General features: G+C 35.7%; 1 protein-coding gene across 1 annotated transcript; it reads left to right on the top strand.

Annotated features, from left to right (window-relative positions):
- Window positions 1-828: 828 nt before the first annotated feature.
- LOC129882259 (RHOMBOID-like protein 1) lies at window positions 829-14,697 on the top strand. Its single transcript, XM_055956467.1, has 6 exons — window positions 829-1,372; window positions 3,990-4,153; window positions 10,802-10,965; window positions 11,085-11,341; window positions 13,637-13,763; window positions 14,445-14,697. Exons 1-6 carry the CDS (start codon window positions 1,050-1,052, stop codon window positions 14,565-14,567), a joined length of 1,158 nt encoding a protein of 385 aa, XP_055812442.1. The 5' UTR covers window positions 829-1,049; the 3' UTR covers window positions 14,568-14,697.
- The last annotated feature ends 629 nt before the right edge of the window (window positions 14,698-15,326 follow it).

Here is a 15,326-nt window from a genome sequence, read left to right as displayed (position 1 = left end):
TCCTATACTATAGAAATTTAACACAAATATTAGTTTGAATATTATATTCATTTTACTAGGATATTAAGTATGATATATAATATATTTTAATTGAATATATTAAAATATAGTAATTGCTAAAGATACCTTTCATTAGAAAAGAAAATTATCATTTTTCTTTGAAACATCATCTTTCAAACTTGTTCGCTTCCGAGCTTTTTGATGAAGTAGTAAGTATTCTTTCAGCTATAATTAATACTTAAAAAACTTAATTAAATATTAAATATTTTTTAAAAGTATTTTTAAAATTTATTGGTCAAACATAAATTGCTTCACAATTGAAGTATTTGAATAAGTTTTTTTTAAGTGATTTAAAAGTTAAAAATAGGTAGCTATCTATTTTTAACTTATTTTTAAGCCTAAAGTAAAGTGCTTAAAAGCACTTACAGTGCCTTTGCCAAAAGCCTCTAAAAATTAAAAAGTGATTAAAAGCCAAAAACATCTAAAACTAAGCCTATTCAAACAATCTTTTAAAAATATTTTTTAAAAACACTTAAAAATAAGCCAATTTTAAAAACTCGACTAAACATGCTACAAAGGTATCAAGTTCGAGTATTGGTATATAGTCGTCTTAGGTAAGGAGCTTTTACCTCTCATAGTGAGATTTTCAGCGTAAATTTAAACTAATCGAGATCCAAAATAAGTATCGAACATAGAGTGAAAAACCGAAAGGAAGAATTTTTTTTTGGCCATTTCTAATATTTTAATAAAAGTATCATTCAAAAATAAGAAATTTTAAGAGTATGATCAAACTAACTTTAACTATTTATAGTAAATAAAATAAAGAATAAAAAATGAAGGCTTACAAAAGGTGAGAAGAGTGTAGGAAAGTACCAGCTCGTTGGCAATGAAAGCTAATCATCTTCGTATGAATCAATCAACCAGTTTCAATCCTTGACTTTATCCTCTCTTCAAAGCCACGTTAATTCATTTTCCTCTATACCCATCGTGGGCAATCGGAAATTAAACTTTCCGGCATCAATTTACAGCATTCTTGATTTTCCGGCGAGATGGCCGGAAGAGTTCCTCCACAACCGGAGATCCAAATCCAGGTACATTCGAAGAAAGGGGGTAACTCTGTATACCCAGTTGAGACCGCTACGACAACAACAGCATCATCAGGACCTGCTTTTTATAGAGAAATTAAGCATTTCAAGAAATGGTTTCCATGGTTGATACCATCTTTCGTTATAGTTAATGTAGTGATGTTTTTGGCGACCATGTATGTGAATAACTGCCCCCACAACTCTGTTTCTTGTTTTGCTGGATTCTTGGGTAGGTTTTCATTTCAGCCCTTCAGTGAAAATCCTCTTCTTGGGCCTTCTTCTATCACGTATGTATCTCTTTTTTTATCCATTTTTTCCTTTTATAATTCGATTGAAGTATTTGATTGTGAAATCTGTAAGCTTTATGGTGTACTTCTCATGATCTTCTCTCTAAGAGGAAACCAGTAGGGAGTCCCAAAGGGAAGGGTGTGGCTTAGTGGTTTGAGCTCTCAGGTTCAAATCCGAGCTAGCAGAGATAAAACACCCGGTGATTTCTTCCCATTTCTCCCAGCGTTTAGTTACTTGATACCTGTTCCTAGTGGGGGGTGACGTAGTATCCCGTAGAATTAGTCGTGCATGCTGGCATGGACACCAAGGTTATCATAAAAATAAAATAAAGGGATGGCTGAGTGGTTCTGTAGGAGAAAAACCTTTAGACTTCAGGTAGAAGTTGGTGGGCACACAGGATCAAAGAGAGAATTGCACATGCTTTTCAGTCTTGCTTTCAATGCTGTATCTGATAACTCTTTAGGCTTTCTTTTGTCCCTCTCTTTATGAGGATCGAAATCAAGCTAAGAGGAGCTTTTTATTAAAGTTCGTGCTTTAATTTACTTTGCTTCACTTTGTACCATTGGTTGCAGTTAAGTTTCTAGCTTCACATTGCATCAAAAGAGTGAGAATTGAACAAAAATGATGACCCTAATGCAGAAAAAGCAAAAACAATTAATTGGCTCATCCTCTTTGTTATACATGCAGCATCTTTTGGCAAATTTCTTCACCTTATATGGAGTTCTTTTTCTTGTGTGAAGATTTTGTGTGCACCAGATCATGATAAACCCTTATGAAAAATTTGTACTCCGAGGTAGCTTTTTCTAGGGAGAGAACCATCAGTAAGGCTACACTTTTTGTAAAGTTAATTGGATGTGGCATATTTTAAGGGTTATCTTTTACTTGAATGCTACAACTTGTTGAAGAAGATGAAAACTTTGCATTCACAAGCTAATTTTGTTTTGACCGATAAAAAGAAGCTATTTTGTTTTTTTTAAAGGGAGAAAAAGAAGAGGGGAAAGACTTCTTATTGAATCGCTTTGTGTTGAACGACGAAATAGGATGACTCCTTATATTGGTGTATAAACTGCATCAAATGAGTTGTTCTTAGACCACGGTTGATGAGAGAAAGTTTTGGCTATCCCAAGGGGATGGTTGAGTTGTTGAGGCATAACAGTTGTAACACATGTGAAGCTATGTGATCTATGTCACTTCATATTGGATAGTCGGTCGGCATAACTTTGTACATGATAATGGAGATCCTTTATGCAATTGGGCGAAGTTTTCTGGTTGAGAAATAGGTCCAGTTTTCATTCCTCAGCCTTCTTATTCTTTATTCTCCTAAAATCTACTGGCTTCCTATACTAGTAGTCATCTTTTGTATCAAGTGACCTAAGCAATTTGGTTAGTATTTCTTTCATGAGGACAATTAAGTTAGTCTTCTAATATAGATTGCTTAAGATAGATCATTTTTCATTTATGTCTGTTCATAGTTTCATATTTACTTAATTCTTTGTCTGACTAGCACTACAATGACTACAATAAAAACAATGGCACCTAAATCACGAATTAGTTGTGAAGGATGATGAATCCTCCATATCCATTTTGCTCTAATTGGGCCCATTTCATTTCACTACTCATTAAGTTTATCTTTTAGGAAAAATTAAGGGTTTTCTAAAATGAGGGATTCTTTAAAATTCATACCAAGATTATCAAAAATGAATAACGCAAAAAAGTTCTAAGGTCTGTCGGGATTTAAGCGTTAAGCACAAATAAAGCTTGAGCTTTAATTGAAAAAGGCACAAATGGAGAATAGATACAAATATATTTGTTTCGTCCAAGACTAATAATTATAAGCATGACTAACTAATATATAGACAAAGAAATTGAAAAAAAAACATAAAGTGAAATATTAGATGTTTGGTTCCCCTTCTTCAGGATATGCTCATTTGACAAGGAAAAGTCTGTCTTAGAGCCTTGATAACGACATATAAGTGCTCATTAAGCAAGGTGAAACGCTCAACATGTTTTGAGCCTCGCTTCAGGGCTTTAGCGCGTCTTTGTCAACACTATTTCATATCAATTCCTACACTGCATGCATCTCTAAGCAAACTAAAAAGACTCATGTCAAATGACAGAGTCATTTTTTTGTGCGAATGTGTCAAACACCGGAGTTATTGTCAGAGTGTTAATATCAATTAAACCATAACCCAACCTGATTGTATTGACTATATGGATATTTTGCTTCCGGTGGGTTTATGATTTGCTAAAACGGCACGGATTCAAGAGATTGTACGTCTTTTGAAAGAACTTCCATTCACATGATTAGAGGTCTAACTTATCCTACTTTAGTACATTCAACATCCTTATCAAAAATTCTTTTAGTACTTTCAATATTTGTCATGCCACCTATGAGCCGGTACATTTGACTAGTCATGCACTTCAATATTGATGATCAAATTACTGTAACTTGTTGATCTCTTACTGCATTGAGGTTGGTGAATGAATTTGCGGCGTTCTTTTTTTTGTTGATTTTCTATGTTAGTGAATTAATTCTTCTTGCTTAAACGTAAGCTACACTGGAATAGATAAACATCAAACATGTATAAAGCTGTTTATCTTTTCCTTTTTGTTTAGGCTAGAGAAGATGGGTGCTTTAGACGTGAATAAGGTGGTCCACGAACATCAAGGGTGGCGCCTTATTACTTGCATGTGGTTGCATGGTGGAGTTTTTCATTTACTGGCCAACATGCTGAGTCTTCTAGTGATTGGCATTCGGCTGGAGCGAGAGTTTGGATTTGGTATGTTGTACATACCAGAGCTTTTACCTGCATTTACATTTCGTTTTTTCTCTACGTTTTGTCCTATCAAATATCTTAAAAACTTTTATCTTATAGCAGATTCACAATAGATGTTATGTTGCATTTCCAAAAGTACTTAAGATTTGGTATGATGTACATACCAGAGCTTTTACCTGCATTTACATTTCGTTTTTTCTCTACGTTTTGTCCTATCAAAGATCTTAAAAACTTTTATCTTATAGCAGATTCACAATAGATGTTATGTTGCATTTCCAAAAGTACTTAAGATTTTAGAAGCTAAGACTTAGCTGCTACCACTTCCATTCATTTGTTAGTCACGAGATTCATAAGCTCATGCTTCTCTTAGCTGATATTGTAATTCGTGAAGCAGAATTTAAAACCTACTGACCAGTAAAAAAAGATTGAAATGGTTACTTGGATATAGTATATTGCTGATAATGTTGCATCTCACATTTTTGCTGATAAAGCTAATGAAATTTCATTGAACGGAGGACAAAATGAGCCTGTGTATAAGAAATATACCAAAAAATAGAAAACCTTGCACAATATGGTTTTCTGCAAAAGACAATCTTCTATACATATAAGAACATAGGAACCTCATCGATACACCAAAAAAAAAAAGGATAAGAGTTTATTCCTCAAATATACAAAATCTTTCTCTACTCCATGAAAAGCTCTTCCTCTTCTCTGCCTCTGTATGATCGAAATAAGTGCAAAAGGAGCAACATCTCATGCCTTGCTTGTACTCTTCCGTTCTTCTAAGAATCCAGCTAAACATTGCTTCTTTAATAGTGCATTACATCACCAATTGAAGTCCAAACCATCTCAGTATTTTCCGCCACAAATGAGATGCTATCCAACAATGTAAAAGGAGATGATTCACACCTTCTCTTGTGCTTTTACACACTAAGCATCAAAATAAGTAATCTTTCCCTTTTTTAAATTCTCAATCGTTTTACACACTAAGTATCAAAATAAGTAATCTTTCTCTTCTTTAAATTCTCAATCGTCAAGATCACCCCCTTACGGCTAGCCATGAAGTAATCTTTCTTTTCTTTAATTCTCAATCATCAAAATCACCCCCTTGAAGCTTGCCAAGTGGAAAAACACATTCTTCTCGGCTAAGGAGCTTCTCATATAGGACTTAACAGAGAAGATACCATTATTCCCCGTCCCATCTCCATTCATCATGGTTAACCTGTGAAGTACTTTGTTTGTGAAGCAATTCAATTGTCCTCAAAAACTCTCTGCCATCTGCTTCCATCATCTATCCTGAATGATTCATTCCCATTAAATTCTTCATACCCCTTCAAAATATTCTAACATAGTCCACACTCATAATGAAGTGTGATATCTTTAGTACTCCAACACCCCTTCCAAGATCCCATATTTTTGTGGCTACCCATCCAGAAAGCATTCTCCTCTATCCCAAAACTCCATAGCCACTTCCCCAATAGCATCTTATACTCTTATTAATTACCTTCAAATCATTAATCCCAAAGTCCGCTCGAACAGTTCGGTGTTGTGACTATTTGTCTCCCAATTTACCAAGTGGAACTTCCTATCCGTACTTGTAGCATCCCATAGGAAATTCCTCTAAAGTTTTTTTTTGACTTTCTTGTGATACTAAGTACTAACTTGAGCATGGAACAAGGATATGCAATATGTCGGAATACTCAATAGAGTACTCTTAATTGACACTTTCTTTCCCCTTGGATAAGTATCTCGTTTGCCATGTGAGCTCCTTTATACCCTCTCTATCTCGGGGATGCAAGCTGGTTGATCCTTACTGGATGCTTCTAGTGGTATACCAAGTAGGTACTAGGAAGAGCCCTGCCTTGCAATTAAACACTTGTGCTAAGACCTCAATCTTCTCCACCTTGCTAACTGGGACGATTTCGCCTTTTGTAACCACTCTGACCCATGTCAACCCTTGTCACAAGTAAGCCAACCGAGCTCTGTTAGCATTACAGAACACTGAAGTCTCATCTACAAACAATCGGTGTGACATGCTTACAGTACAAACAATCGGTGTGACATGCTTACAGTACAAACAATTGGTGTGACATGCTTACAGTACTATGTCCTTCAATTGTTGTGAAAAACCCTTATGTAAGCTCCTACAGAAGCTCTATCCACCACCTTGCTGAGCTCTTCCATCATTAGTATGAGCAACATAGAGGATAGAGGGGCCTTGTCTCACTCGTCTCGAACCGCAAAAGAAAGAAACTAAATAGTTTGCCGAGCACTAGGACCAAATACCTAGTTGTTGAAATGTAACATTTGATCCACTTCCTCCATCTTGCACCAATGTCTCTTCAACCTAATGAAATCAAGAAACTTCCAGTTTATGTGATTGTAGGTCTTTCTCAAGATCCAATTTGCACAAAATCCTTGATTTCCCTTGCTTTCTTCTCTGAATCAACCGCTTCATTTGCCACCTGTACTTCATCTAGAATCTGTCCGCCTTCCCCAAAAACATTCTGCGAAATAGATACTGTCTTATCTAAGACCTTCTTTAGTTTATTGGTAACACTTTAGACATAATTTATAGCTTCCTCGCACTAGGCTAATTGGCTATAATCCTTGATACCTGTGGCTCCCTCTTTTTTTGGAACAATGAAAGAGGTGTTGGGACTCTTTTCCGAATTCTTCCATATTCTGAAAAGCCTCAATGCACCATCTTCTCGTCTTTGACTATATTCCAAGACAGCTGGAAAAATACTGAAGTGAATCATCTGGTCCTGAAGCTTTACTCTCCTGCACAGCACTTGACCACTTCCCGTGCCTTGTCTTCCCCAATAGATTGCAAAAAAGGTAAAAGAAAGCAAGTGATATTTATTCTCCTGCAATTTTGTTTGGTGCAGCAGATTTATTGGACCTCTGCTTTCTAGTTTTATTGAAAACAAGTTTCTGCAAAAGTTTCAGGTATTCAAGGCTAAACAAGTACATCACTTTCTCTTTTCTATAATAAAATATCCTTCACTTAAACAAGCACATTTTTGAAAATCCTTTTGCCCTTTTTTTGGGGGGGAAATGGTAGCATTTTTTTATGAAAGATAAAACGGTAACATTTTTGTATTAAGATCAACAGGGCCTGTGGAGGCCAGAATTACATGGGAAGTAAACTAAATATAAGTTACACAAAAAGACTAACTAAACAAAAACTATAGTGACTGTGTCAGTTATATACTCTTGTTTCCATCGAGAATGCAAAAGCAGAATACAATTAAACTTTATCTTCTGGATAGGGTTGCTTTTGTTCTCAAAACATCTTGAATTCCTCTCCTTCCAGATAGTCCACCATATGCAGCCTAGGATCATATCCGACTAGCTTTTTGAGCTTTTGTTCCTCCCTTTCTACTCCAAGTAGACAGCATATCTAGTGTAGTCATTGGCATTGTCCAGCTCAAATCAATCATAGCTAGAAATATGTCCCACAGTTGAGAAGTCACCTTACACTGCAAAAAAAGATGACTATTTGTTTCTGCATTTCTTCCATGTAGATGGCAGATAGAGCAAAGGTGCATTCCTCTGCAGTCTGCCTTGTGCCAAAGCCCTCTTAACTACTAACCAAACATAACATGCCACTTTGTATGGTATCTTGGTCTTCCGTAAGTGCTTCCAGAACCACTGCACATTAAGGTTGTTGTTCTTCCTCATATGATATGCTGTCTTGACTGAAAAAATAACCTGAACTGTCTCTCAACCACCATAATCTATCTTGTTATAGTTAGACTCCTTTGAAGAGATTGAAAATGTTGAGGAATTTTATGAATCTGTCCATCTCCTAGTCATTTAGAAGTCTTCTGAAACTGAGGTCCCAGCCTTGGTTACTCCAAACTTCACTGGTATTAGCTCTTTGTTGTTGATTCAGTATGAAAACATCTGGAAATAGAAGCTTGAGTGGACCAGGTCCTAACCAGTTGTCTTCCCAAAAGGAAGTTTTGTGTCCATTCCCAAACTTTGAGGCTAGTATTGATACTGAAATTTTGTGGCCATTCCTTTGGCCTGATTCTTCAAAGGATCATCTTCTCCTCTTAGTTTTTTTAGCTGTAAAAGGTGTGTGTGAACTATTCAATGGATCTAATTGATTAGAAAGATGCTCTGATCTGAGTGTGTTGATATGCATTTGTCAAATTGTGTGATTTTCTCTTTTGCATGACATATGTTGTCACGCCCCAGTGGCCGGCACTCAGAGACTATTGCTGGTCCTCAAGCAAACCACTTGGCCTATTTACACAATCATTCAATCAACTCTCTATCAACGGAAGGCTTAACTCATCAAGATGATCAAATAGATACTTATAGAATAAGGCCAAAGGCCAATAATCTGTCTAATCCAATCAACAAGACTAGTACGAATGAAACTAGCCAAAAGATAATCTCAAATCAACAAGTCAAAACAATCTAGTGTATGAAGCCTCTATCACTACTATCTAAATGGTGTCAATGACAGGTTCATGACTACCTCAATTCAAATGAAGAAAACTAAACTCAAAAGCTAGAAAGGCAAATGTGGCATCCTTTTGAAGCAGAGAGGACTCACCAATCAGCTGAATACAAATAGGTCCTTAACAATGTGCCTGTTGATGACCTCTAATACCTGTCTCTGCATCATTCATGATGCAGGCCCAAATGGACGTCAGTACGTGGAATATACGAGTATGTAATATGGCAAAATGAAACATGCATAAGGTAGAATACTATCAACTCAGATAGCTCAAATCAAGAAGTAAGAAGCTCGATCAAGATGTCATAAGTCTAAAGCAAGAGTAAGGTTTAGACAGAGACCAATCATATACAATCCAATCCAATCAAATCAGAGTACTATGAAGACCTATATGAGAGTTTCTCTTATCCGACAACAATCACTTATGAGCCCATGATCGTACAACAAGCTCGTTGCTGTTGCCACAACTGTCCAATACCTTGCCAGGGTAAAGGACAAATCTACCAATCTGGATCCAACAATTAATCAAGTCCTATCTTTTCAGGACAATAAAATAGGGAAACATCCGACTTTAACGATTCAATCCTCTCCTACATTTGGCGACGTAGTTATTAAGTTCGAGTTATTACTTACTCTTACCCAATTCGGTGCTCGATACTCCTCCCATGACTCAATGCTCATACGACAATCAATCCAATCAACAAGTCTCATATGGACTTTTATCAGTTCATCGGTTCTATTCAATCAATTTTTTCGGACAATCAATCTTCCAATCATTCTCAAATCATACATTTATGAGTAGTTGGAACAATCATTTATGACAATATTTAGTTGAAACCATTCAATTTAGTTCAATAATGAAGATGCAAAGACTATCAAGTTTCATCAAAACTATCATCATGCTCACATCCCAATCACAATCATACATTCACAAATTCAAGGCTCTAGACTCAATCTTTAATCGTATTCATCCAATATTAGTCAAAATATCATGAGGGTTTATGAAGTAAATAGTCAAAAATCATTTGTTCAAGAATAAGTTCATAGAGATCATCAATTACGCAATATTATGTAAAAATATGTTAAGTTTAAAAAAGATTCTCAAGAAAGCAATCATGGGGATTCAATTCATTCACAAATCAACCTATCACAGTCCGCGTACTCAATTCATTCACAAATCAACCTATCACAATCTAGGGGACTCAATTCATTCACAAATCAACTTATCACAGTCTTGGGGCACATGGAAGAACAAAGTACATGCTTTAGTTTAGCCTGACATACCTGGGATGAAGACACGACAATCAATCTTGCAAGATATTGCTTGAATCTTTTGAACCCTAGCCTCTTCTCCACTCCGTAGCCCTAGCTCTTAAGTTAAATTAACGTAAAGGACTTAGGAATGCGTTTAGGAACTCTTTTAAGGTTGAAAACGACCTATATCAGTCGTGGGGTAAGTATAGGAGGGGTGGAAAAAAATCCGAAGTGCCCCTCCTTAAGAATAAAAAGGGCAGAAAAATTGACCTGTGGTGGACTAGGTCTGCAACACGGACTGGTTCCCTCATAGTGCAATTTTTTTTTGAAACTTTTCCAATCAAATTCTAACCCCGTAGAAAATAACTAGGATAGAATTAAGTCCAATCCGCGACAGGTCTGTGACGTGGACCTATCGCCCACTTCTCTATTTTCGTCGCTTCACTCCGAAAATTTATCTTTTGATCCGGTTGGCCTAAAATTCAACTAAGACCATTTTCCCACACAATTTTTCACCTTGATCAATATTCCGGCCTCGGATTGACCGAAAAAATTAAGGAAGATGCATTAAACGAGCAATCTCTCATCTAGGTGTATTTTAGTAATTTTACCGGGTGTAACATATGTAACCTTTGGTCCCTTGATGCCCATTTATACAAGAGGATTCAGTTGAATTATCACATTTGAGATTTATGGAAGTAAGTACTCCCAAAAACAGTAGTCTGGCCTTGTCCTGTTAGACGCTCGCGTCTAATTCCAAGCCGGCTGCAGTGAATTTGATTGTAACTGCTGTGAAGAGCTAGATCCACCTCTTGGTTCTCAACTTAATCTTACTTGTGTTGGTGTATGTGATCTCTGACCTGTTGTTCAGAAGTAGCTGGGACTACTATTTGCTTATTTTTCTTTGTTTTGTCTTGTAGTGCGCATTGGCCTGCTCTATATCATTGCTGGACTTGGTGGCAGTTTGTTCTCAGCTCTATTTATTAAGTCAAATATATCTGTGGGTGCTTCTGGTGCACTTTTTGGGTTGCTGGGAAGCATGCTTTCTGAGCTCATAATCAATTGGACTATATATGCCAATAAGGTATTTATCAAACAGCTCTCATCACAGTTCACACCTGCCATTAATGGTCAACTTGCTGCTCACTTGATTGAGAAATCATCTTATTAGCCCTTTGACTTCTTGTTTCCCCTTTGCTGCAGATTGCAGTTTTAGTGACCCTTGTGGTCATCATTGTTATAAATCTGGCGGTTGGACTTCTCCCGCACGTTGATAACTTCGCTCATATTGGAGGATTTGTGTCTGGTTTTCTTCTTGGTTTCGTATTTCTGATCCGGCCCCAGTTTGGCTGGGTGAGCCACAGATATGGATCCAGAACATATTCAACATCGGCTAAACCGAAATTCAAGATGTATCAAATGGTTCTATGGGTTGTTTCTCTTATTCTTCTGATAGTTGGGTAAGTTTCGTTGGTGCTGTACCTTGTTTTTCCTGTGCTGCATGTTTCAATTAGGCTGCAGAAGAAGTTTTTATATATCTTTGATGGTGGGTCATTAAACTACAGTGTGTTTAATATTCACACATTTTGCATTTTTATATCATGTTAACTTTCTTTTTTACCAGTCCCTTTATGATATTTTGTCATCTCTTTTATTTCGCTTCTGCCCCAGTTTGAGAAACTAAAAGCAAAAAAGAAGAAAATACGTAGAATTTCATTCCTAGACAATTTTCTGCTGTTGGTACTGGTTATATCTGCTATTGTGATGAACCTTATGGGTCTAAGTCTAGTGACAAAGTACTATTAAAGTACTAATATGTAAGTAGTGATAATGAAACTTATGTTACTATTTCTCCAAGGACCGGGGTGTGACTTCCCAGGATCTAGAGGGTTGAGTACCAATGTTTAGATAGATCGGAGTGCCGATTTGAGTTTATCATTTTACCCACTTAGTTTTGGGGTAGCACGGAGGAAGTGATGGTAATTGGTAGGAGGAGCACCCCTTAGCATGTCTCTCTTTATTAATTTTAGGATATATGCCTTCAAATGCTTATAAAACTAAGCTGTATTCCTTTACTTACGGAAAAGGGTCAAAAATACCCTTGAACTATAGGAAAAGGTTTAAAAATACCCTTCATCCACCTTTTGGTTTAAAAATACCCTTCTACTCATTTTTTTGGTCTAAAAATACCCTTCCATCCACCTTTTTGGCTAACTATAACCCTTGAAACTAACAACCTTTTTTTATTTTTTATTTGTTATAAGTATTTATCATGTGTCATTTTCTTATTGGATGAAATAAAAATTCCACTTGCACTAAAAGTTTTTCATAATTTATCTAAGCCAAAAATAATATACCTCTTCAAGACTCCCGCCCCCCTCCAATTTTTTTTTTTAAAAGCTACATTGATAAACAAGACTAGCATTTTTTTATCCGGTCAACCAGAAAAAAAAAAACTAGATTTTTTTAGTTCTTGGCTTGATTTTTCTTTATTGTTTAATAATACTGATTTTTTTTACAATATGTATAAATAAAATAACTAAAAAATTTAGTTATATGCATAACTAAATTATTTTTTAGTTATTACAAGATGGTAAAAAAAATATTTTAAACTAAATTAGTTATTACAAGATGGTTAAAAATAAAGAAGTAATTTTTTTTCTATTACAAGATAGTTTTTAGATAGTTATTGTAAAACTATCTTGTAATAATACGTATAACTAAAAAAAAAAATTTAAATAAGTTTTTTAATTTTTTTTTATAATTTATCCAAACCAAAACAATATATAAGTTTGATGACCATAAAAAAACTATTTTTTTTAAAAAGAACTACAACAAATAAAAAAACTATTTTTTAATATTTTTTTCCATAATTTATCCAAATCAAAACAATATCCCTCATCATGATCCCAAAACAAACTTTATAAAAAAATAAGAAGAAAAAGCTATAGCAATAAAAAACTATTAGATTTATTTAAAAAAATTGGGCTCTTGAAGAGGTATATTGTTTTTGGCTTAGATAAATTATGAAAAAAATTAGTGGAGGCGAGATTTTTATTTCATCCAATAAAAAATGACACATGATAAATACTTTTAAAAAATAAAAAGAGGGTTGTTAGTTTGAAGGGTTAAAGTTAGTCAAAAAGGTGGATGGAAGGGTATTTTTAGACCAAAAAGATGAGTATAAGAGTATTTTTAAACCAAAAGGTGGATGAAGGGTATTTTTAAACCTTTTCCTATAGTTCAGGGGTATTTTTGGCCCTTTTCCGTTTTACTTATAAAAAAAAAACAGATAAATAAAACTGAGTTGTTTTCATTCCATGACTTGAGTGATACTTTCTTAATTACCTTTTGATCAATGGATCTCGACTTAGTGAAGCACTTGTTTGTTGCCAAGCAACTGCAGTTATTTGTAGGATGTAGGTCCCATTACTCTAGTCTACTGTTATCGATTACTTCATGGTTCCATCCCCATGGTTTTGACAATTATAGCCGTTAAACAATAAACTTAAGATATATCTGATCATATTGTATCAGGTACGCAAAAATGTGTAAGTTAGGTCCACAAGCACCAAGAATTAGAATTAAATATGTGATGCTGCAGATCGTTAGTGGCAAACACTTAAGATGGTTAAATAATATGGCCATCTAGATAAAGAAGGTTCTGAATTGATCCAACTTAGTTATCTCACTAGTTGGAAGCCATATGTTTTAGCTGTACAACTGGTAAATAATTTATGTTCTTCTTGCTGCAGGTTTACTAGTGGCTTGGTCATGCTTTTCCGTGGAGTAGATTTAAATGATCATTGTTCTTGGTGCCATTATATGAGTTGTCTACCCACTTCAAGGTGGAGTTGCAACACACAGCCTGTTTCCTGTATGGTAAGAAGTTACTGAGTTTCTCGTGTTCACAAATCTGAATAAATCTCCTTCACTGTCGTGACATGAAACGTTCATTTTCCAATTCAGTAGTTACAGAACTCTGGTTAGGAGAATGGGCATCTTCCATAGGATGCAAAGTTTCTCTACCATACTTTCTATTAAAGTTTCTTCTTGTCATAGTTTTAAGGATTTTTGGGTGTTAGTCGCTTAGAAAGGAAGGTATGTATGGAGGTCGATGATTAAGGTAGAAGGTTAGTAGATAATTGAGTATGGTTGGCTGGTTGCCCGTTAGCTGAAAGAGGCAGGGGGCTAACCTCATATCCTCATGTCTTTATTTAGTAGCAGTATTTAGTAATCACGGTGTTTCTTTTTCTTCAATGTTTTTGCTATCTATTGTTCCTTTTTGCTTTGCTGCTTGATATTTTGCTGTCCTTTCCTTTTCTTCCTGCAATCCTTTTCTGAATAACTTCACTTTTGAGCTGATGGTCTTTGAAAAACAACATCTCTATCCCACAAAGGTAGGGGTAAGGTTTGTGTACATCTTACCCTCCCCAGACCCCACTTGGTATGTTGTTGTAGTCGCTTAGACTTCTGAAAGCAATTCTTTTTAAACCAATCATGCTGTATTAGACGTTTTGATGTGCGTGATTTGGCGAGTTGAACTTGATTTCGTTCTTGCAGTCCGAGCAAACGAGTAACCAGCTCACATTGACGTGCTCCAACAGTAACAAGACGAGAACATATTCATTGTCGAATCCAAGTACGTCTAAGATCCAGGGGCTGTGTACTCAGCTGTGCCGTTGAATAGCCATCACTTACAATTTGTTTGTAAATTGATGCCATTCCAGAAATAATACATTACATTTGTTCAACTGTTATTTTTGTTTGTATTGGATAACATTCTTATATAGCATAAAAAAATATACAAAGTTCATATTGGAAGCTTTCTAATGTACCATAGTTGTTTAAATAACCTGCTGAAATGGTGTAAGATCCTTTGTTGTTGAGAAAAGGGAAATGGGTTGGGTTTTAAATTAGTGGGATAGGTTTGTGATGTGGATCGTTTAATTGGAGGTCAACGTGTATTTTCTAGTTTTTGATCACGACCAAGGCATAAATAGGAAAATTTATTCCCTGGAAAAGCTCGTAACGGCGTTGAGAATTGTGTTTGCTTTTTTTGCTAAAAATTTTGGAAAAAGTCTCCATTGGTAATTCAAAAATAGAAAGAATATAAATAAAGGCGCATACGCGGGAAGCCCCCCCCCCCCCCCCTCTTTCTCAGCAGAAGTAACCATTGATCAGTTGATGGAAGTTTCTATGTGTAGTAAATCCTGAAAAAGAACAAAGGAAGATCTTGATTTGCATTCGTTCGTCGGGGAGTCCCTATGTTCACTCCCATCAAGGGAATTTGCCTTGATTTCAACTATTAACGAGTGACATGCTTGTGGGACTTCACTCGGTATGGTGTTGTTGTTGTTGTTGTATTAACGAGTGACATGTTTGTGGGACTGGTGTTGTTGTTGTTGTTGTTGTATTAACGAGTGACATTATTGAGTCATTTTT

This window comes from Solanum dulcamara, chromosome 3 (assembly GCF_947179165.1).
Source record: "Solanum dulcamara chromosome 3, daSolDulc1.2, whole genome shotgun sequence".
NCBI classification, from domain to species: Eukaryota; Viridiplantae; Streptophyta; class Magnoliopsida; order Solanales; family Solanaceae; genus Solanum; species Solanum dulcamara.
The sequence above is the reverse complement of the archived record's forward strand: the minus strand, read 5'-3'. Positions and strand labels throughout refer to the sequence as shown.